The 25,778-nt window shown below is 36.3% G+C and overlaps 1 protein-coding gene across 2 annotated transcripts in view; it reads right to left on the bottom strand.

The window, feature by feature from the left end:
- The window catches only part of MS3_00002909 (uncharacterized protein), a 28,746-nt gene extending 12,365 nt beyond the window's left edge, over positions 1-16,381 (bottom strand). Inside the window, exons 1-7 of one of the 2 annotated variants that reach the window (XM_051210564.1) lie at positions 15,750-16,381; positions 13,968-14,290; positions 11,620-12,570; positions 8,950-9,341; positions 8,102-8,612; positions 3,671-3,967; positions 1,374-1,757 (exon numbers count right to left, since the gene is read on the bottom strand). In XM_051210564.1, coding sequence (XP_051070571.1) covers positions 1,374-1,757; positions 3,671-3,967; positions 8,102-8,612; positions 8,950-9,341; positions 11,620-12,561 — 2,526 coding nt within the window. In that variant the 5' untranslated portion in view covers positions 12,562-12,570; positions 13,968-14,290; positions 15,750-16,381. Of the gene's footprint in view, positions 1-1,373; positions 1,758-3,670; positions 8,613-8,949; positions 14,892-14,936; positions 15,294-15,335; positions 15,715-15,749 lie in introns of both variants that reach the window. The other variant, XM_051210563.1, reaches the window with a different exon arrangement.
- Positions 16,382-25,778: the final 9,397 nt, after the last annotated feature.

Genomic DNA, 25,778 nt, shown 5'->3' with positions numbered 1-25,778 from the left:
ACTTTTTTGATGATGGTTGTGGCAGTTCTCCAAGTTTCAGTTCCATACAACAGAACTGTCTTGACACTCGTATTGGAGATTTTGATTTTGACTGACAGTTGTTTTGAATTTCATATGTTCACCAACTGTAGAAATGCTTCCCTTGCTTTGTAAATCTATTTCTTCACATCGGCATCAGATCCCCTTGTTTATCAGTGATGCTGTCCCGGAAAGTAAAAGTTTCCACCCCTTCCAGAGCTTCTCCATCCATCAAGTGTGATTGGGTTCGTATTCGCTCTGTTGTATTTGAGGATCTTGCTTTTTCCTTTGTGAATGTTGAGGCCTACTGCTATATCGACTATCGTCAACTGCATTCGTTGCTATGCATGGGATAAAATGAGATTAAACTTGTACATGGACTGTGACAAAACACCAGTGTTGCTAATCTTAAACCAAGGATTATTTGCAGTAGTACAGATGCATTTGCACTTTATTTTCTACTAAATCTTGAATTCCAACATCCTTCCTTACACACCTTCTTATTACTTCCTTTCGAACAATATTCTTAATGTTTAATTTTTATAAATCTATCACTAATCCTACTGTTACTCCAATCCCTGTAAATTTCATATTATCATTCTGACGTGGAATGGGATCTTGGGCTGATGCACTTATGTGCTTAGATCTTGCATTATAACTTAACTGAATGACTGAATTTAATGCTCAGTAGGCTAATTTTGTTTTACCACATTTTTGTCATCCTACTACTGACCTTGAACAAACTATTTGATGAACAGAAATATTGAGGAAGTACACACAAATGGTCCATCACATGATTGTTATAGTCTTCTGTCCTAGCCTCTAGTCATGTCAATAAAACCTGATTTGTTTCCAAACTTTACTTTTGATTATTTCATCAGGCAAGTGAAGTATTTTGTAGCAATAAACAAATCACATTTTAAAAAATATTATGCTATCAAACAAGTTGTCTGCGCAATTTATAAATTTGATTCCTCCAAGATTGTATGTGATAAAGAAATAAATCTTGCATCAATTAACTGCACATAAATTGAATTAAATACTTTCAATTAACCCGATAGTGAATAGTTCTAAAAACTTAACCTCAGGATGAGCATAAGTCATGTGTGTATGGTTGAGTCATATGCTAGGAAAAAATAGCTGTTTGTTACTCTCTGATTTCAAATGGTACCTCGACTGAGATCAATTTGTGACGAGTACAACATAAAAAATTGTACCAATCTCCACAGAATCTCTTTAGCTGAAAGCTGATTTAGGATTTCGATAGTTGATCAACAAAAAACAAACATGAAAATCAAATCTTATTCAAAGTTAACTGTTATACAACTAATTAACCTGATTAATAAAAAAATTACCTCAAGATTGATTTGTCTGTCTAACTGAATAAAAAATGCAATGTAGAAAAACATTGACAATGAAGCTGGACCAGGAATTATTGTATCCCATAGTAATTCTATACGATCCAATGGCATAGCATGAGCAAATAACGTATAAATCCAACCGGTAGTCAATCCAATCAAAGGCACATTAATATCAACCAATCGAATAGCTAGTCGAGGTACATGAAATGCTAACAACCGTAGAAGTGTATTGAAATACGATTTTAAACCAACAGTAAGACCACCAGAAGAGAAAAATCCCGGTAGCTTTGTTGACAAAAAAGCATTTAAACAAGCAGCAGCCAACGCTTCATCTGGATAACATATACGCACAAATACAGCAGCTACAGAATCCATACCCTAGAAATTACCGAGAGCCGTGAATAGACACGAGATATAATAAACAGTATGAATGAACAGTGTTCAAAACTGTTTTAAAAAATGTAATCAGATTGAATGATAAATTACGGAACGTGTGGAGCAGTGGCAAAGTGCTTACGACGTCTGACTTTCAGCTACTAAGTTGCAGGTTCGAACCCTGCGAACCCTTTCATTTCCACCGTTGTTAAAAATACTCTTTCTCATTAGCTTGGTATTGTACTAGTAAGCTTTTTATCACCTTATTTCCAAGAACACTGTCGGTATACTTATACGTAATAGTTGCACACCTAATCGATCTTGTTCGATAGTCCTAATAAATCATAATGTTAATGTATGAGTATTCCTATCGGATTATCGCTTGAGCTAGGTTAGATAGGTTTTCAACACCAACTTTCCATAGCAATCTTCAGAAATATTCGCCCCACCGGCCACCTATCATATACGACTTCATGTTTATTCATTTAACTAACTAAATCATCTAGAGGCTTGAAAAACGGAGACCACACAAATTCGATTGCCATCTCTATTACTGAATTGAGATGGAAACAAAATCAGACTACCGAAATGTCCCAGTTTATTATGCTAACAACTCCTGTTTCCAGACATCCGAGACTATGCGGTTCCTGACACAACTTCCCGAGAATTAATAAATGAACTTTCCAAGACTACTATATAGCATGTTGCAAAATGAACCAGTTAAAATCACAATGAAATATCCACTTCTCTTGTTCATTCAAAATTTGAATATATATACATTAAGCTTACTCGTACACTTTGTCTAGTTTATTGCACTACTTCTGTCTGCTGTTTTGTCATTATTTTTGTAATTTCGTTAAATGGTTTTTGACTGACACTAATAGTATTTTAGATTCACTGTGAATACGTATAATGTTTATACTAATAAGTAAAAATTAACTTGTACAACTGTAGCCCAATAACGTATAGGAATACACAAGATTGATCAGCTTATCAAGTTTTAATCTTTTAAATGATCGCTTAGGGATGAATGTAACTAATAAACAATTTCAGAAGGGTATTTTGTGAATATTATAGTACTTTATAATAGTTAAGATCATGAATCATTTGAAGCTGGACGACCATGGAAAACCTGAAAACACTGGACGGCCGTTTCGTCCTATTTTGGGACTCCCCAGCAGTGCGCATCCACAATCCCGCCTCGTGAGACCCGAACCCAGGACCCACCAATCTCGCGAGGCGGGATTGTGGATGCGCACTGCTGGGGAGTCCCAAAATAGGACGAAACGGCCGTCCAGTGTTGGTCCTCCAGCTTCAATTGACTCATGATCTCAACTATTAAAAAGTAACAAACAATTGACCAATTAAATATGTTATGACGGTATAGTTGGATTAAACCTAACGTTGAAAATACCATGTGAAAGAACGATGTATGCAAAAAATGAAGGAAAAAAAGTAAGTGGTGTGATTTGGACGTGACTGAGTTGTTGAAAGTCGAATACCTTAACCATGAAGCAAAAATTTACGCCTTATTAAATAGTTACTCGGTCATATTGAACCAGAAAAATAAACCTATCAATGTAAGAGAGATGGTTCATCATTTTAAGTAAAAAAAGAATTAAGAACTAGAGGTAATCAACAATACAGTAGGAAACTGAAGAACTATTTTCAGAGTACGTTATATAGATATAGTTGTCTTGTACTATATCCTTATTCTCCTATCTTAAATTCAAATATTCATGTAATATTAACATAATCAACGGTTTAAAAATGAAAGTTTTTAATTAACATTTTCAATGCACCTTTTTAGAAAAATGAGCCAACAAATTGAAGTGTAAACTGAATATCTGAAATGATAAAACAAAATCACCACACACATACATTTAAAATGTCATACTATTAAGAATTTCATTTACCTGAGTATAATCCAATGCACCAGGTTTCATTAATAAAGTCGCTAGTAGAACACGACGAAGTACAGATTGCCCAATAGATGATGCCAACAATGGATCATAAGCATGACAACGTGGTAAATCAACTGATATTTGATTAATGACTTTTTCATCTAAGAGATCACAACTAAGGTTATTATTATTATTTAATTCATTTATAGGTGTTACGTCCAAGCCAAACTTGTTGATTCTATGCAATGCCTTCAGGTAAGCTGATTCGAAATCCCGATTGGGATAAACGTCGAGTAAAGCAGCCCAAACCTAGGAAATGCAATATGAAGTTGGTACAGAGAAAACCTTGGTTTTAGTTGTTAGAGAAAATCCAGTGACTAGTTCGACAAATAAGCGAACTTCAGGAACAATTCAGTAAGATAAACTGAACAAGGTAGGAATTCGACAAACATCAAGTGATAAATAATAACTACTGATAGGCATAACATGTGTAAATAACGTAAAATACAGAGTGTGAACAATGAAGCCAAACGTTTAGACCAGGTAAAATGAGTAGACTAAGAACGTGAAATACATAAATTATATTTGAGGGAATAAATCAGCTTACGATATCGTTGATCCACCACGAATAAACTGGTCTCGTTCAAATATGAGGTGAGTCAATAACACGTTCAATGTCTGCCAAGTATTTATACCACTATGATTTGAATGGTGGAATTTATGATATCAACCCATTTCGATGATGCACTGGACCATATAGACGGTGCAGCTGCCAATGTTTAGTTGTCATACTAGTTTAATAATAATGACTGCTTTAATAAATACTGTAAATTTTGTTACAGTAAGTTCTCAGCACCAAGTCAATCATAATAACATTTTCGTTTTTAATTTCATTTAAATATTTGTATGACATAATTACGAATTGTGACAACTCAGAATTGATAGGTTACAACAAAATTTCCCAAAGTATTTCTTGTTGTTCCGACTCTCCTGACACTGACAAGCTATTTAAGTTTTGAACGTAAAAACTACAAATATACAATTGAATGTTTCAGTCTGGTAATTTGAAAAAAGATTTAATGACAAAGTCACTGATATATTACTGTATTTAAACACATTGTATATAAATGAACGAATCGGGAACTTCATAGACCTTGAACAATCGATAAATAAAAATCTCAACTCTCGAAATAAGAGGATGATTTTAAATTATGTTAAGGTCATTCTTATAACGCACTAGAATCTAAAGAATTATCTGAACTAACGACAGCATCACAAATTCGATATACTTTTCAGAATACAGAAACTGGAGCTATATAGTACAACTATTTTAATTTCTCATGAGAGTTCTAGTTAGTAGACACAAGGTAACGAATCAAATGCTTTCAGCATTGACGTAAGTTTGAGATTGTTCTGAAGTAAATTTTTATGAACGAATTTTTTTGTTCAAATGGGAAAGAATAGCGATAAGCAAACGACATGAAATGATGTGACTGAGTGATGGCTCCTTGCGAGAACAAATTATTAATGTAGGTTCCCGTATGAGATCAACGGCAAGTCCACCAAGGCAGAGAAGGGTTTTTTGTAAGAAAATAACATGATTATATACAAAATAGTGACAAAAAATATAACTAAAGCAAATCAATGTTGTAGGTGGTCGTTTACTCTCCAATTAATTAAGATCTTCACCATCATATCAGTGATTGGAATCAATCAACAGGAAGACTCATTACAAAACCTTAATTTGTGTCAACGATTAACACGAGTACTAGTTCAACAAGAAGCATCAGTTCCCTTAAGATTCCAGATCTGCCTTGTTTGCGAGTGCTAACTAGCAGGAGAACTAGGTCCAAGTTATCTTGCTGACTGTTTCCAACCAGCAACTTATATAAAAATATAGAGCACCCAACGTTGAGTTAATTGGACTAGTGGTTACATTACAACATGGTCGATAGAGTTTGATCAACACTAAAGACTGACATTGGTTGCTGCTCAGTGATCAAACAACGAGACTTTTGGGATGGTTGTTAATGTCTAGCAACTACATAGAGGGGAACTTTGAACGAACGATATCGTTGATCCACCACGAATAAACTGGTCTCGTTCAAATATGAGGTGAGTCAATAACACGTTCAATGTCTGCCAAGTATTTATACCACTATGATTTGAATGGTGGAATTTATGATATCAACCCATTTCGATGATGCACTGGACCATATAGACGGTGCAGCTGCCAATGTTTAGTTGTCATACTAGTTTAATAATAATGACTGCTTTACTAAATACTGTAAATTTTGTTACAGTAAGTTCTCAGCACCAAGTCAATCATAATAACATTTTCGTTTTTAATTTCATTTAAATATTTGTATGACATAATTACGAATTGTGACAACTCAGAATTGATAGGTTACAACAAAATTTCCCAAAGTATTTCTTGTTGTTCCGACTCTCCTGACACTGACAAGCTATTTAAGTTTTGAACGTAAAAACTACAAATATACAATTGAATGTTTCAGTCTGGTAATTTGAAAAAAAAAGATTTAATGACAAAGTCACTGATATATTACTGTATTTAAACACATTGTATATAAATGAACGAATCGGGAACTTCATAGACCTTGAACAATCGATAAATAAAAATCTCAACTCTCGAAATAAGAGGATGATTTTAAATTATGTTAAGGTCATTCTTATAACGCACTAGAATCTAAAGAATTATCTGAACTAACGACAGCATCACAAATTCGATATACTTTTCAGAATACAGAAACTGGAGCTATATAGTACAACTATTTTAATTTCTCATGAGAGTTCTAGTTAGTAGACACAAGGTAACGAATCAAATGCTTTCAGCATTGACGTAAGTTTGAGATTGTTCTGAAGTAAATTTTTATGAACGAATTTTTTTGTTCAAATGGGAAAGAATAGCGATAAGCAAACGACATGAAATGATGTGACTGAGTGATGGCTCCTTGCGAGAACAAATTATTAATGTAGGTTCCCGTATGAGATCAACGGCAAGTCCACCAAGGCAGAGAAGGGTTTTTTGTAAGAAAATAACATGATTATATACAAAATAGTGACAAAAAATATAACTAAAGCAAATCAATGTTGTAGGTGGTCGTTTACTCTCCAATTAATTAAGATCTTCACCATCATATCAGTGATTGGAATCAATCAACAGGAAGACTCATTACAAAACCTTAATTTGTGTCAACGATTAACACGAGTACTAGTTCAACAAGAAGCATCAGTTCCCTTAAGATTCCAGATCTGCCTTGTTTGCGAGTGCTAACTAGCAGGAGAACTAGGTCCAAGTTATCTTGCTGACTGTTTCCAACCAGCAACTTATATAAAAATATAGAGCACCCAACGTTGAGTTAATTGGACTAGTGGTTACATTACAACATGGTCGATAGAGTTTGATCAACACTAAAGACTGACATTGGTTGCTGCTCAGTGATCAAACAACGAGACTTTTGGGATGGTTGTTAATGTCTAGCAACTACATAGAGGGGAACTTTGAACGAACGATGAGTAACAATGTTGAAGTGTCAACCAACATTCAACTCCTATTTAAATAATCATTAATTATGAGGAAAACCGATATTATAGTATACTATACGGGAACTGTTTAATGTTACATTCTTTGCAGTCCGTTAGATCTTGAGATTTGAAATTATCTTTTAATTTTTTATACTGCAACAGGAACAGTCCGGTTTGACATGATGGATTAATATTTTGCAAATTAACGTTTTACTACATGGTTTTTCTATTTTACCGAGTAACTTTAATTTTGTGCCACGTACATTCGACTGTCCCCACCCGTGTCCTGTTCACTACACTCTTACTACTTTTACTACCTTAACATTTGTCCTGATAATTTCATATTGCTGTGCTAATGTGGTGTATGACGGGATGATAGGTCAAAATTAGATTGATTTACTCATTATGATTTTTATTCAACATTAATCCCGTTTAATTCAATTTGATGACCACTCGGTATAGTATGTTTCGTTTTCTCCCAAGACATTTTATTCTGCATAACATACGATATTCTTATATGAAGTATTTTTTATATATGTGATTTATTCTGATTAATCAAAAATGGGTGTATGAATCAATATATAAATGAGTATATTTCTGACTAGACTTGTCGTCATTGCTTGTGCTTTTGGCTGCTTGAGGAATATATTTCCCCGTTTCGAACTTGGACTTCTCTCCCTAGTTAGCGCAGCTGGGACGCATCAGAATAGCTAGCTTATTGGTCTTTGGTCACAGTCTTTGTTCCGTTCGCAGACTAGGTGAACTCGTAATCGCTTCAAACATAGCAGTGTGGAAACTTTAACTGATGCATACATGTCCTAGGTTCTCTGTTGCGCAAGTCTAACTGATGAGTTTTCCATAGTACGAATAAAAACCACACTTTTAATATAATCTTACCTTCCAACGTAAAAATGGTGGTATATCTTTACGTGCTTCTAAACGAAGATATTGTTTAGTTGCGGGTAGTCCATTGATTATTCGCGTGAATAAACGTGTGCGATAAATTTGATAATCTACATCAGTTTCTCTAACTGATAATGGTTGTTGTGATATTGATTCATACTGATTATTTGTAAATGACATACTCCAATCAACACCGGTAATACAGGTTAAATCATTTTTGCATAATGAATCTAAAAAATCTGAAAGTTTCTCAGTCACTTCAAACAAGGGTGAATTAGGAATCATACGTGTATGTTCATTTGGTATTAAACTGTTAGATGAAGTATTAATATGATTAGTACTATTATTATTAACTGAGTACAAGGCAGAATAAACATTTGAATTTCCTGTGGAACTAATTTTTAAATCTTGATAAATAAATAGGGGATATAAATGATGAAAAGATGTATGCGATATACGTTCAATAAAACATTCATTGGAAAGTGGTGTAATTTGGAACTGAAATCTAAAAACGTAGAGACATGAAAGAAAGCAAAATAATTTGACAATTATCAGTAAAGCAGGGTTTGTGACGATTCTTGAATATTATAGTTTGTATCAACGACTAATCTTAGTTATACAACCACTGAAAAGTAAGCATAGTATAGTTGTGATTCCCGGAGTTTTAGTGGGAAGCCGTAACCAGTAAAGTTAGACTATGTCTGATGTAAAAGATTGTTAATAACCGAGATGATCGCTTTATATCGCGATATATATATATATATATATATATATATATATATATATATATATATATATATGGAGTGAGATTAATTATGTGAAAAAACGAGAACGGCACTTACGTACGTGGCTGTGGAATTTCACCTAGCGGCCATTGTTCTTTTGAAGATATTGCACGTGTAGCATTTGATTGTACTAAAGCAAGATAATGTGGAATTCTCAAGACTGGAGGTAATAAACATTGAGAATTCGCGCCAATTAATGTTTCTTTTTCTTTTATTGATTCTTGCTTGAAACTGTTATGATGATAATTATCAATAATACTTTTTAAATCTGTATGACCTTTTAATGTAGCATGAATTTTACCACCGGTTAACATCCAATAGTAATAAAGTTCTGATAAATTTTCAATACTGTTAATAAAATTATAAGCTTTTAAAATATTATTTTTGTTATCCTCCAAACTGAATAATTGAGGATGAAATTCACGTTTCTTGGGTTGATTAGATATTTTCTATGTAATAGGAAAAAATAATGATTACTGATGGGATTCATAAAGGTATTTGTTCTTTGTAAATAGATATGTTAGGTAGCATGGTCTTTGACAGTAATTAACAGTAAACAAACACACGTTCATTGTCTCATTTTGAACAGTACTTACATGCAAATAGCACTCAAATACTAAAGAATATGCCTTGATTATCAAATAACAATATGCATACCTTATGCAAAAACAATCTAATCGACAATAACGATCTCTACTTAGATTAAACGAGTTTGGTCATTTTGATTATTTACGAAGATACCGTAAATTTTGTTATTCATTGGGATCTAAAGCGTTCAAATCCAATCTATAACAAATGGATTTTTTGCAACTTCTTTTATTTAATGAAGTATATGATGCATTGACTTGGCCTTGTAATATACTTCTGCTGAAAAAATATACCAGTTAAAAAATGAGCTATATTACGATTATAATAATAAGCAGCAATAAACAGCTACTGGTGTGATTACTAGTTATTTGTGTTTTACAAGAATTAATGTTATGATATAACTTTAAACAATTTTCTTAGGTCTATGAATACGGTCATGTATTACCATTAGTATTTAAAAAAAGATGTCTTATGGCCTCTCTCTTACAACTTTATGAAAGGTCTCTTGTTATTATTCCCAAAAAAGAGCTACAAACAGGAGAAAAAGCAAAAGTGGCTCAACTGTAGGTAATCAAGTTCATGATTGCTGAGAAGTGATGGGAAAAAATGAAGAGAGACGGGAAAGGCAGTGAGTTTGTAACATCACACTTTTAGTAATTGAAGTAAGAAGTATGTAAATTTGGTAGGTTAACTTTAGTTATCTTTGAAGATAGTGGTTCAGAACTATTAATTAAACTGATTAGTCTAAATTAATGATTTTTTTCATATGACAAGGAAAAAAAGTCTTATTTTGACAATCACAAAAGAACCATAATTTTAAAATCTCCACTTCCATAAACATATGAAACCCACTACTATTTAGAATCACAAATACGAAGTTAATTAGGTTTAGTTTAAGACCTGCTCTAGTTAGTCAAACAACTCTGTCTTTTGCCATATTTTGAGACACCAACAATTATTGTCGTTAAATTTCACCCATAATGGACCTATGGACTGAATTTAAATGTTGACCTACAGAGTTGATGACAGCACTTGTCACTGAAGTAGGTGTCAAACAAGTAAATCAAACTAATCAAATAATTAGTGTCAGAACACACCTTGCAGTCATTTACCTTTCGAAGCTAATCATTAGGATTATGTACTGTCTACACTTTTATTCAACTGTTATGAATATTCCTCATGGATTGAGTATTTCCTAAGAGATCCTCTTATTGACTTGGAATACGCAAACAGCACTGGAATGAAGATCCCGATAAAATGCAGAGTTTGCACCTAATGACACAGTTCAGTATAGTATTCCCTGATCTCATGAACTGTTGTGAAATTGGGGGAGGCCAGACTACGGCATTAGATCAGTCAGTAAGGTCACTCACCATTGGACTAAGCCAAGTTGTGGGATGTGAACATCCTGGTTAGTGTCCATGAAATAATTATAACCTATAGTTGTAAACCTTACGTGATATGCTCCGAGACAGATTGCAGAGGCATCAATGGATTGATTATTCCTCTTCGATAAAATCCTGAGTTCCCTTCTTATTTCTTTATTCCATTCACAATTCTTGAAATATATTTTCTATATTTGGTTACAAAACAACACTAACACTGATATTATTTTGATTCTGTTGTTTTCAATCTTACTAATTTCCTCTTACACTTTGTAAATATGAATTGTGAGAGCTTGGTTCGACGTACATTCATGCTAGGTATGACTAACTAATGCCCTTTATGTTATGCAAACTTTGCCAAACCTATCAATAATGACCAGCAGTTGGGACCTAACTCTGTACGTAGGTACATTGACTACACTATTCTACCCAAGTAAATAATTTGGGCACAACTGGTAACACTGGTGATTTGCACATGAATTATGCAATCTCTTTTTGAAGATGAGTAAGATGACTATTTCATTTCAGTGATTAAAAACATTGGGTTTTTAATATCTTTTCAACAAAAGTTGGGTAGCGACATTGTTTTTTAACATAATTTTATACATAATATCTTATAATAACTTAATAAACAAAAATGCCCCAATCTGCATTCTTATTGAAATGAAACGAATTTAACTGGTTCAGGACACAGACTGGAAAGCTGCCAAAAATCTGCATAAGCAAGTATTCTTTACATAAAGAGTAAACTCACCCTACACCAGGAAGTTGAATATTTGTCACCACTTATATCGGAAGATATGTAACAATCAGTTTTCAGTAATTCGTTGATCTCCTTCATAAGACGTTTAGGATTAGGTCGCTTTACTGCATCGAACTTTAAGCAACATTGAATAAGCTGAACCAAGATGTCCAGGTCAGCAGATATAACATTCAGATGAAGTTGTAAAAATTCAGGTAATGTTGGATATTCATTCGCCTGACAAAGACCCCTTAGATACAAGGAAATTATTTCACCTTCTTTCATATTTTCACTCCGAAGTTTAAGTAATGGATTAGTGAATTCCCTACCAAATATTGTCTCAAAAAATATGACGCCTAAAGACCATACGTCTGCTTTTATATTTGTCCAGCACATATCAGATTTTGTTGAACGTTCTGGTTGACATGAATTATTGGCTTGATTGTATAAAAATAAAAATACCTCAGGAGCAGAGTACATGAGACTGGGGAAGGTAAAATCAACTATATTTCCCCAATCTGTAGCATAATAAATTCCGTAGCCTCCAATTTTTACACGTCCACCAGAATCAAGCATAATCATATCAGGAGTCAAACAACAGTGCACTAAACCATTGTCACTCATAAAAGATAAGGCAGATAGACATTCACTAAAGCGTTGTGATAACCAATTAACGTCAGTGACGGGACAACTGAAGTTAGAAAAACTTGTGCTGTAGTACTCACAGACAACTGATAGTATTTCTCCCTTCTCTCTGACAACATCGAGATACTGACACAAGTTATGATGTTTGATATGTAATAACCGACGAAACCTTGCATAGCATGTCACTGACACGGGTAATCTAGGCAAACCATTAACATCCACTTCAGTAAGACCGGACAAGGACACCGGAATTTGTATTACGCCTATTGGAAATCCCAACGAAGAGCTGCTGAGAGGTGGTTTTTCCATGAGCCGAAACTAGAATTTAGGAAAAAAGTAAATATTTATAAAGCACGGAAGTAAATAAATTTTTAACTTGATATACCTATACCAGAAAAAGCAATCTTTAATGTTTATTCCAAATGATCAAATAAATCTAGGGTAATTTATTACAAGTTAGGTTAGTGCTGATAGATAGCTGTCATTAACATCTACTAAGGATATCTTGACTTACTTATTCTCTTTAATACAATAGTTCAGAAATGCTAAATTACAAGAAAATTCCATAATAAAAAACTGACCAATTTATGTCTACCGGGTAACCATGAGAAGAAAGTGATTAAAAATACAAGATGCCAGAGGTCCTCATTGGTGGTTTCTAAACATGACTGCTGTTTAAACTTGGTGGTTGAGCCAATCTACCGTGATGGCACGATTAGGTTGCATAGGCTGAAACAATTGTTCCTTCCGGTTTTAGTATGCCGGATAGGTCGGTCGAATACCAAAAAGATCAAAAACATATAACCTAAAGTCTGATGGCAATGTCTTACTGAAAACTATACTGGAATCTAACCAGAAGCAGTGTCTTTAGCGAATGACTGGCATATCCAATGATTTTGAATTACTAAAATATAATGGGGTTAAGACTGTCGACTGAAAAATTGAGCAACACACCTCTCCATAGAGACTTATGGTGCAGGTGCCAATGGTTTAAAAGTACAGAGCTAACATATCTAACAGCTGCCACAACTAAGATAGTATGTAACCGACCTTAAGTAGCTATTTCGTTGAGTCAGTCACGTTCCAAGGCCGTCAAGGTCACTAATCCAACCACTTTAGATACATAAAAAGATTTCTTTTCAAGGGGTGAGCTGCCGAAAAGTAACAACGACTCACATACGTTCAGATTCAACCAAGCATATCATCTTGCTCAGTTTATTACGCACACTGTCGTTGCTAGCAACTTGGTTACTAACTCATGTGATCCAGTCGATACAGTCTACCGCGGAATCTTTCTCCGTCGAATGGGATGCTCGCACAAACTCCTCACACAGTCACTTTCAAATTTTAAGTAGCAAAATGTATGCAGAAGGAAGCCAGCTTTCATACATTGTGGTGATTGTGGATTGAGACTTGGTTGATAATATCCCAATCTCCCTATTTTGGGGTTTTCCCCGAAGTCGTAAGGAATATGGTACTTTTCTCCAAATTTTAGGGAAAAACCCAAGTGTTATAAGATTCTGTGAAAACATTGGGGAAAACCCTAAATTCCCTCAAACATTTTGGAGATTTTTCCCAGACCTCAGGAAATTTTAGGGTTTTTGTGTCATTTCCTCAGTTTTTTATTGCGGTTTCCCCAAAATTTACCCAAAACGGACAAAATCTTCTATAAAATAGGAAAATTGGGATTCTACAAATTATTATGACTAACTCACCAGAGAAAATACGTAGTTCTAAACAGGTAAAGTAGTAACCAGATCCAAATGATCCATCCCTAATACCTGACAGTACATAGTTGAATAAGTCTTAGAATCATTATGCACTTAGCAAATATGAAGGGGATTTAAAACACCTCACGTTCAACCACCAGGTTCCAAATATGAACCTAGCTTTACTTCAGTTAATGCAGCGGTTATTAATATTACCTTAAACAGTGTAGATTAAAGCCAAAGTACAAAGTTGAACTTGATTGCTGATTAGAATGAGCACGGACTTCCGAAAAGCCCTAACGTCCAAGTCCATCCAAAAATCGAGATTTCTAAAAGTAAAGGACCTCTGAGAATTTATTGATTTACTAAAAGATTTTAAAAGCTGGTACAACACATGCTGCTTTGGAGAACTGGACCTGTCATAAAGTTTCATAGTGTGCCATTTCTCCTTAGCAAAACTTCCTATAACAACTTTACGCATATCTTTGTAAACCAGAGCTAACAGTAGATCCATAGAGAGCTAAGCTAGGCGTCATTTTCGGCAGGTCATACTGGCAGTCTATTAAGCAATTTGTCAATAATCGAAATCAAGAAAACAGACAGGATTCCTCATTAGAATCAACAAGACTGATATTAGTATAAGTAACGTGGAGGCGCCTTAGTTTTGAACGAACTAAACACTACATAAAATAAAATTGAATGAAAAACTTTTTGCAGATGATTTAATGTTTTGGAAAGAGGTCTAAAACCAAGATAGATTAGCGCTGCAGTAATATCCAACTCGACTTCGAGAATGAGATAACAATGAATCAACATCTAACTCTGAGGGGTAGTCCATCAGTGGGATAATGTAAAACACACGTACAACAAATAATCCTTTATTATTATTCATTAACAGGAAACGATTTAAGTGTCTTGGTTCCTTATGATCTAGAATTGTATGTTAACTTTGATGAAAATGCCGTCAGAGCCAACCTTTCACTAGTAACTTTGATGAGTATTTTTGCCGCTTAGATGGCAAGCGTTTTCACATAATTTTACAGTTCTGTGCAGCCTCGATTAACAAAAGAATGATGTTTTCTCTTTCAACAAAAAGGTTCATTTGGAAAGTATTCAAAGTTTAAAAATACTGCGTCAATACCTCTTGAAATAAATAATACTGAAACGCGACCTCAAAGTGACTAAAATCACAAAATCTCATTTAACATTCCCTGAAGCAATTACCTGAGTTCAACTTCGATACGAAACGTAGAGGGGACATTCGTACGTCAGATGGAGTCAAATGGAGCCTAGTTAGAAAACTTCTATTCCGACCAAATCCATTCACATTATCTGAATTGATATGGATGCATTTGATGCTGAACGCAAAACTACCAGACTATAATAGACCCCATGATTTTAAGATGAGATGAAAAAATGATTCACAGTTATTCTAAGAAATTTCCAAGGTATGCACTGACGCTTTGTACAAATTAGTCCCACTAATTCCCAACATTATAATACATAACATTCGGTGCTTTAAAGCACTCCCATGCAAAACATATTATAAATAATTATTTATAATATGTTTTGCATGGGAGTCAAATGAGTCGTGGATCGCTAAGATACAAACGTCACTGACTGCGTATTTCACCATATCCAGCGTATATACCACGTAAATCTTACAACAGATGTATCGTTCACTCTGGGAGGTTTTTATCTAACTTGAATATACGCATATGTGCTGAGGAGGTGTGAGGAGTAGTATGAGAGTCTGGAAAAGAAAAGAGCATACTGGTAAGCACTTACGTTCAATAATGAAAGTGACTGACAATAATTAATGATAACTCAAACGTTAACTTGACATAATCTGATATTCAAGACTAGACGTTAATAGTGTACAATTCCGAATACCTTTGAATTTCAAATGGTTCAAATGGTTCAAATGGTTCACTCCCAATGTTCAAGTTAGCTATCGCAATTGTGATTGGTTCGGTTCAGCTTCTCCTTCAAAATACTCACTGATGGGGCTGATATCACTTGTTCGATTAAGGCGTTCCAGTCATTGACTTCTCGATGAGAAAAGCGGGACCCCACTTTAAGTTTAGATCGCGGTTTGTGGACTTTCTTGCTATGACCTCGGAGACTATTAGTGCTGGAGGGAGCAGAAATATAAGACATATTAACACCTAAATCACAATTAAGGATACGGAGTGCCAGTATAAGGTAACCTCGTATCATACGATACGACAAGGGGAAAAGTTTTAGGCGTTTCAAGCGCTCATCATAAAGGAGTTTGTTCCCACACGCTGAACACGCTCAAGTTAGTATCCTTTATCAGACATGGGTTAGCTGCTTGGATACAGTACTCTCAGTGTGGTCTAACATAGGTGGGATATAAAATTTGAAATATTTCGTCGTCAAAGCATCTGAATGCTCGGCGAAGTGACCATAACGCACAATAACCTTTGGCAACAGTTGCGTTGCAATGCGTAGTTGTTTCCAAGTTATGATTTATTCTTACTCCCAAGTCTTTATGTTCTTGAACGCGTGGAAGTGATGTACCATCATTAGTATAAAGGTAAATATTGCCGTGTCCTATGTGCATGAGCACACTCTTCCTAGAATTACATTCTAAGCCCCAACTTCGAGCCCATCTAACTGATTCATCTAAGTCAGCTTGGAGATCAAAATGTTCAGCCTCACTTCCTATTGTTCTCCAGATCTTGACATCATCCGTAAACAATAATGCCGACGACTTAAGCCCTATCGGTAATTCGTTAACATACAGAAGGAAAAGTAGAGGGCCTAAGATGGTGCCTTGGAGTACATCACTTTTGACCGGCTTTTATTCGGATAGCGTTCCATTGACCCTCACTCTCTGTCTGCGTTCACATTAGAAGTTTCCCATCCATTCCTGTGCAGCACCTGTAGTTCCGGAGCTCCAGGGCTTCTTCATAAAACATGAGTGTGAAACCTTGTCAAACGATTTGCTAAAATCTATGACTATCACATCGACATACAGGCCTCTCGCGCAATAAGTAAGTTGGTCAAGCATGAACGCTTGTCACGAAACCCATGTTGCTCGGGAGTTAACAGACTGTGTGAATCTATGTGACTTAGTAACTTAACCCGAATCTTCTTTTCAAGAAACGACTATGATGGTTAGACTGACAGGCCAGTAGTTAGACACGATCTATCTCTGATCATTCTTAAATACAGGACTGACCATAGCGTCTTTCCAATCTCTATGGAGTTGAGCGAGTGAAAGGGACATGTTCAAGAGCTTCATGAGCGATCCTTAAATAATTTCTGCAAGAGATGACAGCAGCCGTGGATGTAACCCGTCAGGGCCCGGTATCTTTCAAGGTTTTATGTTAGTTATCAATGGAAGAACAGTTTCCTCAGTCACATGCACAGATCTTATGTCTGGTATGTCGGTGTGATTGGGACAAGTATTTGTAACAATACACGTAGAGTACACTTCGCTAAAATAGTTTGAAAATGTATCAGGTTTTGCCCGATATGATTCAGCCAGTAAATCTGAATTTTCGTGTGCCAGTAACGGGTGAATACCATTACTACGTTTTATTCGCCGTTTAACATACGAAAACAATCGTTTCGGACAAGTACGGCTATAATATATCAACTGCCGTTCGTAAGTAGTACGGGATTTAGTTATGGTTTTCTTACAAATATTCCGGAATTTTCGGCACTGACGCCTAAATGATGCGTTACCTGTCAACAAAACTAAGTTCTAGAAGTGCTTTCTACGCTTTAACAGTTTCCGGGTTCCCTGTTAATCCATGGGGGGATGTGATAACTTACGTACTGACCATGGGATAAACAGTGACGCTACGGACTTGAACGCAGCCTTAAACTTATTCCATTCATCTTCGATCGATGCATTCGCGTCGACCGACCAATAATTAGAGATAGAACAGTCTCTGACTGCCGGAATATTGGCTCGCCAGACATTGGGACGGGGTGGAGCAGATACAAATCGTATACCATATGTCCTAAATTTGAAGTAAAGTACAATGTGATCACCGTTCACTAGTGGGGGAAGGTGCTGAATATCAAATACATCCTCACAGTTGTGGGTGAGGGCAGGTTCCAGAAGCGACGGACCATGTTTCAAGTCAGTATGTGTCGGTTTTGCGATACATTGTACAAGTGCACACTGAATAATGGTTGATAAAATGTTGCTATCAAAACCACCACCTGGAGATGTAAGCTCTATCCAATCGATATGTGGTGTGTTGAAGCCTCCAATGATGAGACAACATTCTGCCTTACTCCAAGAACAGATATGTCTTAAGATAAAATCGTTAGCAAGACAACACGGACTACGGTATATTCCTCCTATAGTCACTAACCCATTTCTAGATTCAATTTTACAACATGCTACCTCACAAGTACCACTAACATGCTCCTCCGATATGACTGATTGTGTGTAAAAGTGATCCCTTACGTATAAAATTATCCCTCCCCCGTTGCGACTTAAAAATCTGTTACTTCTAATACAGATATAGCTTGCAATGATGGTAGAACATCCTATATCTACGGTGAACCAAGTTTATGTAACAACGATTATATCGTGACTTAATTCATCCACCATCAGACTTGGCTCGGAGGTTTGATTTCTAAGACTACGGGCGTTCGTGTAGAACACACTTAAGGTGTTTCGGGAGTCATTTGTTCTACTCATACAGGCCTCGGAAGCATTGGCTTCCAAGACCTGACTACCCGAAAACCCTTAATCGCAAGGATCGTTTCGCCATTTAGGTTTCGAGTTCTTAACTCCGTTACAGCGTTTCCCACTTGATTCGATCTTCAGGCGGTCAATCTGGTCGGATACGAATATCTGAATCACGAGTTTTGTGTGCGATATTCAATATTATATCTCTTTCTTCAAAATTCCCGAGAACCAGCTTCAAGATTCTTCTTGGTTGGGTCCCACTTTCAACCTATTAACCGAGATAATATCCCTGTCTTTTAGCAGGGTCATTGTCTTCTCCTCTAGATTCCAAACATCTAAAATAGGAACGGGTTTCACTTTTTCGAAAGCCGTGTTCACGTCTTTCGGCCGCGATGTCAGATCCCGCCTGTTAACTGCTGGCATCTTACCATTAGTTTTCCTCGTAACAGAGTCGTGTAAGTCGAGCGAATGACTCAGCTATGTTTGATGAATTTATCAGTACCATCCGGGCAGCTCAGGAAAAATATAAAAAGCAGTTGGCCTAATCTGTAGTCATGCAGCGGAAGAGACAGTTCTCGTAAATGAATTACAGGACAGGAACCCATCATTGGATTCCAAACCTAATTACGGGAGAAGGTGGATCTCAATTTGCAGAGGAAGACCAGGACAAATCAGAGACCATGGCAAACTATTTCCGGATAGTTTGTACCCAGGATCCACTTCCAGATAAAGGATTAAACCCAGATTCAAAGTGATGAAATCGGCTGCTCACTATAGACTTTGATCGAGACTATGCACTATAGACATGAAAAAATCAACAGGATTGGATGAACTACACTCTAAAATTCTGAAGCGAATTGCACAATTTCTTGCAACACCATTGACTGTGATATTGAAAATGTCACTTGGCTCGAGTGAGTTACCTATGGAGTGGAAGGGTGCAATCGCTACTCCAATTCGTAAAACAGGATTATGACTTCCTCCATCAAATTGCAGACCTGTCAATCTCACCATTGTCGTGGTTAAAATAGGGAAAAGAATAACCGAAAGAGCCATAGTGACATTCGTGGAAACCAATAACTTATGAAACAACGAACAACATGGTTTCAGGAAAGGAGTATCTCATAATAAGAGATCTATGGACAGGGGCTCTAGATAGTGGAAAATCGGTAGATGTTACCTACGTAGACTTCAGTAAGGTATTTGATAGGGTGCCGAAAAATAGATTTCTCTCAAAGCTGGAAAATATATGAGTTACCATACCTCTCTCGAAACGGATTAAAGAATTCTTGGTAGGTCTTAGACAGGAAGTAAGAATAAATTCTCAAAGGCCCTCCTGGAAACCAACAATTAGTGGAGTACTTCAAGGCTCTGTCCTAGTTTCTTTATTCTTTACACTGTATGTAAGCAAACTCCTAAGTACATCCTAGTCCCCGACGCTACAGCACTCTGATGACGTAAAATTCTGGCGAGAAGTAACAAGAGACGCAGACTTAGATGCTATGATTGGCTTGTCTAGAAGGTGGTTGGTGCCTATCAACGCAGCCATGTGTCTGCGTGCACATTAGGGATGCAGAGGTAAGTAGGTGCAACATAGGAAATAGCCATTACCCGTAGTCCGACTTCTGGGAGAAATTAAACCTGCAGTGGCATTGAACCCTAAACACGCGACCTGTGAAGCTGAGAATATAATTACTGAAAAGACTGATATTCAACAACTGACATGGAGAACGTGGGAACACTCAATTCAATCGGATGACATGGCTTAGCATTGCAGACGTGGTAATTCTGTGTAGCCTGTTTTTATTCACATTAAATGTATTATTCTATCTTTAGTTTAAATGTATTTTTCAAAAGCGCTAGACATTATATAGCTTATTCTTATGATACGATGAATCAGAATAAACATTTATGTGACTTCTAAGTAAGATTTTATGCATCAGGCAGTCGCGCAATGACAAATCTACAATTTAAGGATTATTTCTATTATTAGAACAGTACTAGTAGCGGAGTAGAACATAATTCTGCAAGCTATAGTCTTAATACCACAGCCAACTGTCGCGAGGTCGCCGCTAGGGAGCTACGAACCCTAATGGCTTTAAGTTGGATACTGATATGTTCACCGCAGTATAAATAACTTTGGTGAAATCAAAACTTCATGGTTGAATTCAGGATGCAGGCCCCTGATAAGGGGGTAATCCAGAAAAATTATCTTGAAAACATATGGAGGGAAACTACCCATGAAATCCGAGAACTCCAAATTTAACCATACAAAGAGCGATTTCAGAAACCAGGCATCTTTACTCTGTCTTACAGAAGACTGAGAGGAGATCTGATTTTGGTGTATAGAACACTAAGAAATGGTTTGGATCTGATGTATCCTGTCGTTTCCCTCATACAGATCAGGAAAGCCTAGAGGAAATAATACAAGGAATAAAGAACAGATTAACTGCTCGTGGCATATAGGTTTTAACATCCAGTCATCATTGGTTGTAACCTGTTGCCCAAAGAAGTGCTGTTCGATTCCTCAACGGATTCACTCGAGAAAAGACTAAACGCTCTTATAAGCTTATTAGAAAAATAGTCCACAAGGCTTCTATCCTCAATGTACAATCTTCGTTTTCCTTCATTTCAGTGCCTTAAGGTTCAAATGCAAAACAATTATGGGTTGACCTGTTTCTTCACCGAGCTCTTAACTACCGAAATAAGCCAGTTGCTACTCTTTGCTTGGGTTGAAACCGAGACATAGTGTCCAAAAATGACGATACATACTTCCAGCAGATAAAAAAATGCTTTTATATAAACCTTAGTTTATTTTCGCAGATACATGTTCGTAAGTGTATTACAACATATATTGTTAAACCTTGCTTTTAGTATTCATGCATTGTTACTTGAGAACTGGAAATAGTTGACTGACTAGGAACTGTTATATTGATTATAAGCAAAGATGGATAGTGGTCAGTAGTGGAATCCAGGACGCGCGTTTCGTCCTGTTTGAGACTCGTCAGCTGGATGCACCTGTATCTCAGAGTTGATGTTCACTCTGGGACTTGAACTCAGTACCGTTCGCTTCAAACGCCATCGTGTTATCCACTTAGCTACTTAGTCCTGATAACCACTTGTTTGTGCAATGAGGTGAAGTTTTTATTTACTTGGTATTGTTTTACTTGAATCTTCCCATTGATGACTGAAATTGATCAGTAGCTAAGTGGATAACACGATGGCGTTTGAAGCGAACGGTACTGAGTTCAAGTCCCAGAGTGAACATCAACTCTGAGATACAGATACATCCAGCTGACGAGTCTCAAACAGGACGAAACGCGCGTCCTGGATTCCACTGCTGACCACTATCCATCTTTGCTTATAACGCTTGTAAATTAAGGCAATATCGAGGCATGCGCACAGTATGCACATATGTAGGATTATGGTCTACTATGATATTAGTACTGCTCTAATAATAGACCTAATCCTAAATTTGTAGATTTGTCATGATATAACTGCCTAATCTATAAGATCTTACGTGGAAGTCACACCATCGACTACACCAACTCACTGTATCGTATCAATTACCAATATATGATGTAGAACAAGGTTAGGCTAGAGAAGGAACAATATATTTAATATGAATAAAAGATATAAGGTAACATTCAGATGGACCACGCTTGCATGGCCGAGCCATGCCATCCGATCAACTCCAGTCCATTCAACTCCTTGTTCGCGCCTTCTCCATTGTTAGGTATTTCCCCGAGTTAAATATTGAATGTCTATTTTCTGAGTAGTCTCGTATTCAGCTTTGAATATTGTGTGGTTATGGTCCAATGCCACTACACTACTCTCCCACTAGAATCGACGTGGTGTTGGTTCGATACCAAATTGCATGGGATTGTCGCGCGCCAGAGGTTACCAAGAATAGATAGAATCCTCCGGATATTGATAAGCTGAAAGATAAATAAAAAAGAAGGCGGCAGCATCTGATCGGGAGATACACGTAATAATTTTAAAATATCTGCCTTCATGCTTAACATGCTTGAAATGAAAATTTGGGTGAAGATTATTTGAGCTATAAAAAATGGGATTACAATAATAATAATAAAACGATGCGTGTTAATGACCGTTGGTTAATAACTTAACGTATAGGTAGTATGTATTTTGTGTTTAGAAATATTAAAAGCAATCAATATTGTAGAAATGTTAATATTGGTATTAGTTTTGGTTTAAATTATAAAATCAAATAACGTTAACGCTAGTAAGCTGTCCATATGAGTTTATTTTCGAATGCATCTGTATTAGTAGGCTAACTGAAGGAACAAAAGTATTACCGTGGGGAAGAATTCCAACTAGTGTTCCGGTTAGTTTGATACGGTTTATTTAGTTACGGAGAGACTTTCTAAACCTCATTTTTACTTGACTGTGATAGAATTTAGTAATTCTACTAATACACATGAATGGTGATCAAAACAAAATTTAAATACTTGAGTGATAATTATATGAGTTTTGGACAGATAGCTAAGAACAAGTCGTTAAGCATGAGTGTATTCGTAAGAGACATGCTCCAGACTCAATGTTCTGATCTGCCATAGAATATTTATTTATATTTATACTTGCCGGCTGATTGGGCATACAAGTCAGCTGCAAGTATGCAGTTTATCATAAGGCGGAATACGATTTAATTGAGATATAGTGGTTATAAGTTATTGAAATCAGTTAAGCCTATGTGTCATATTACTAAGTAATGTGGTGCTGCAAGATGTATTTGGCTAAATAAGTTTTTACAAGATGATTAACAGTGAGTGATGCTCATGTGATTATCAGGGAGTACATAAGTTGTAACCAAGGGGAGTACACTCCCAACTCATGTCTATGATAATGGCTTGAACCTTAGTCAGTGTTGGGGTAAATTCGACATTGATGTTTTCAGTTTGCAGGAGATTTGCTCGACTGCTTATACTGATTATTTGCATGCATGATTGTGTCGCTAAACCATCAATTAGACTGACAAGGTTTTGAGATATTTACTGAATGAGCAACTGATAGAGAAACATACTGTAATCATCTGTAGTGAATAAAAATAAACGAAAAACAACACTAGTGATAAGTATAAGTCAAGTTGCTGACCGATTTTGTTAATAGTTTCATTAATTTTATCAATCACATTACGTGATTGTCAAGTCATCACAATGCTTTATGACGATATCTTGAAACTATTACGTTTAACTAGTTATAGTGTTGATTGAGGATTAGTCAGTGGAAAAATAGGTATTGTTGCTTTAGGTGATTCGAACTTATCAGAAATTTGTAACGTTAAAGAATCCGAGTAGCCTAATTTAATTATAAATTTCAATTCAGAAATATTCGTTTAGTGTTAATTCTAGTAGGCTAAGGAGTTTTGATTTTAAACGTTTGTTTAACCAACAGCTACCTGAGTGTTTAGTTATTTTACTAGTGCAGTTGATAGTACCTAAATTTTTAATCTTATTATCTAAACTATGTTTGCATTTGAGGTTGCTAATATGATAAACCAATCCATAAACCCAAATACGATTAGCAACAAAGACTATGATGAGTTTATTGATAAATGTTAAAGGCGATTCAGATGATTTCTAAGTTCAAAAGATATGAAGATATAGTAAGACGTATGTACGGGCCAGGTTAACATGCAGGTTGTTAACGTACATAAAAATTTAAAAATGATGAACATGACCAGAAAAATAATTTTAAAGGAAACTTCAACCCCTTTAAAGTCGATTTCGCGAGTGGATTGGACAGTTCATCCTCAGCTTGACGTGGGCACTCATTAGGATTTCTTACTGCACACGATATTTTGTGCTACAAAGTAGTCTACTCAACAAACGTTCCCCCAAACTGTAAGCAACCGGTAGTCATGAAGAATCTCACCCTTTGTGTTGCTAAGCCGCAAAAAACACTACTAGATGGAATACAAACGAACTGACAACAACGCATACAGGCAATTCAAACAAGCAAGAAAGAATGTACGAAGACAATAAAGGATTATAGCTTTCTATATCAAATATAGGTAATAGATTAACTTGTCTCCGATCTGAAAAGCTTATTCCGTAACTCAGCCTCTCTTCGACAAGCCGAAACCGAGGTGACCTAGCTTCTAGTAGCTCAACCAATAACAACGGTGACGCCACCGACCTTCTGGCAGGACAGTGCTTTCAAGCATTTGGAATGACTCATACTAACTATATTCATGAGTGATTCATCAGCAACTTAACAGAACTCTCAGAAGTGAACCTGAGCTATGACTTAGTGTGTCGGAAGCTGCAGCACCCAATCAGTGACACTTCTCCCGGCCGGGATATGGCTCATTCTGCTATACTGAGGGAATCGGCTTCAATCTTAGCAACATTGCTCAGAGTGATTTTCTCGTACTGGCTAAGCTGAGGCACATTACCAGAAAATTGGACGCTGGCTTACATTACACCAGTTTTTAATGGACGCAGCGAACCTTCAGGCTACAGACCGGTAGCACTCCTCTCTATACCCTCGAAAACTATGGAATCCATGATAGGTGGCGGTCTGTGAGACTGCTAACTGTCCAACCCAGCCCAACAACACAGTTTCAGAAAAGGTCACTCTTGGAAAACCAACCCGCTGATGTCAGTGGACAGGTGGACAACCATCCTTGATCGAAAGGGAAGGTTGATGTCATTTACCTTGACTTCTCAAAAGGTTTTGATAGGGTAAACCATATATACATATTATCAATAGGCTCAAACGATTGGATATCAATTCACCTCTAATTGACTGGCTGACTTCATATCTAAAAATTCGACATTTTGTGGTCAGGGTTAATTTCACTTTTTCTCTCAGGCTATGGAATATCCTAGTTAGGTCACCCAACGTTCAGTACTAGGACCTCTTCTCAGGTGGCCCCTCCGGAGGTGTCCCAAGTTGAAGAAGATCTAGGAGTGTTTGTACCCTGCGATTTGAAGTCTTACACTGACTGAGACAAAAATGCTTTTTGAGCAAAGCTTGCACTGGTAAAGTTGAATCTCATTTTTGGTCAGTTTGACGGAAGAATTTTCCACATAATCAACAGTTTTATCCGTTTCTATTTAAAGTGCGGAAACATAGTATTTCCTCCCATTCTTCAAAAAGATAAGGGCACT

The sequence above is a fragment of the Schistosoma haematobium genome, chromosome ZW (genome assembly GCF_000699445.3).
Source record: "Schistosoma haematobium chromosome ZW, whole genome shotgun sequence".
NCBI lineage: Eukaryota > Metazoa > Platyhelminthes > Trematoda > Strigeidida > Schistosomatidae > Schistosoma > Schistosoma haematobium.
The sequence above is the reverse complement of the archived record's forward strand: the minus strand, read 5'-3'. Positions and strand labels throughout refer to the sequence as shown.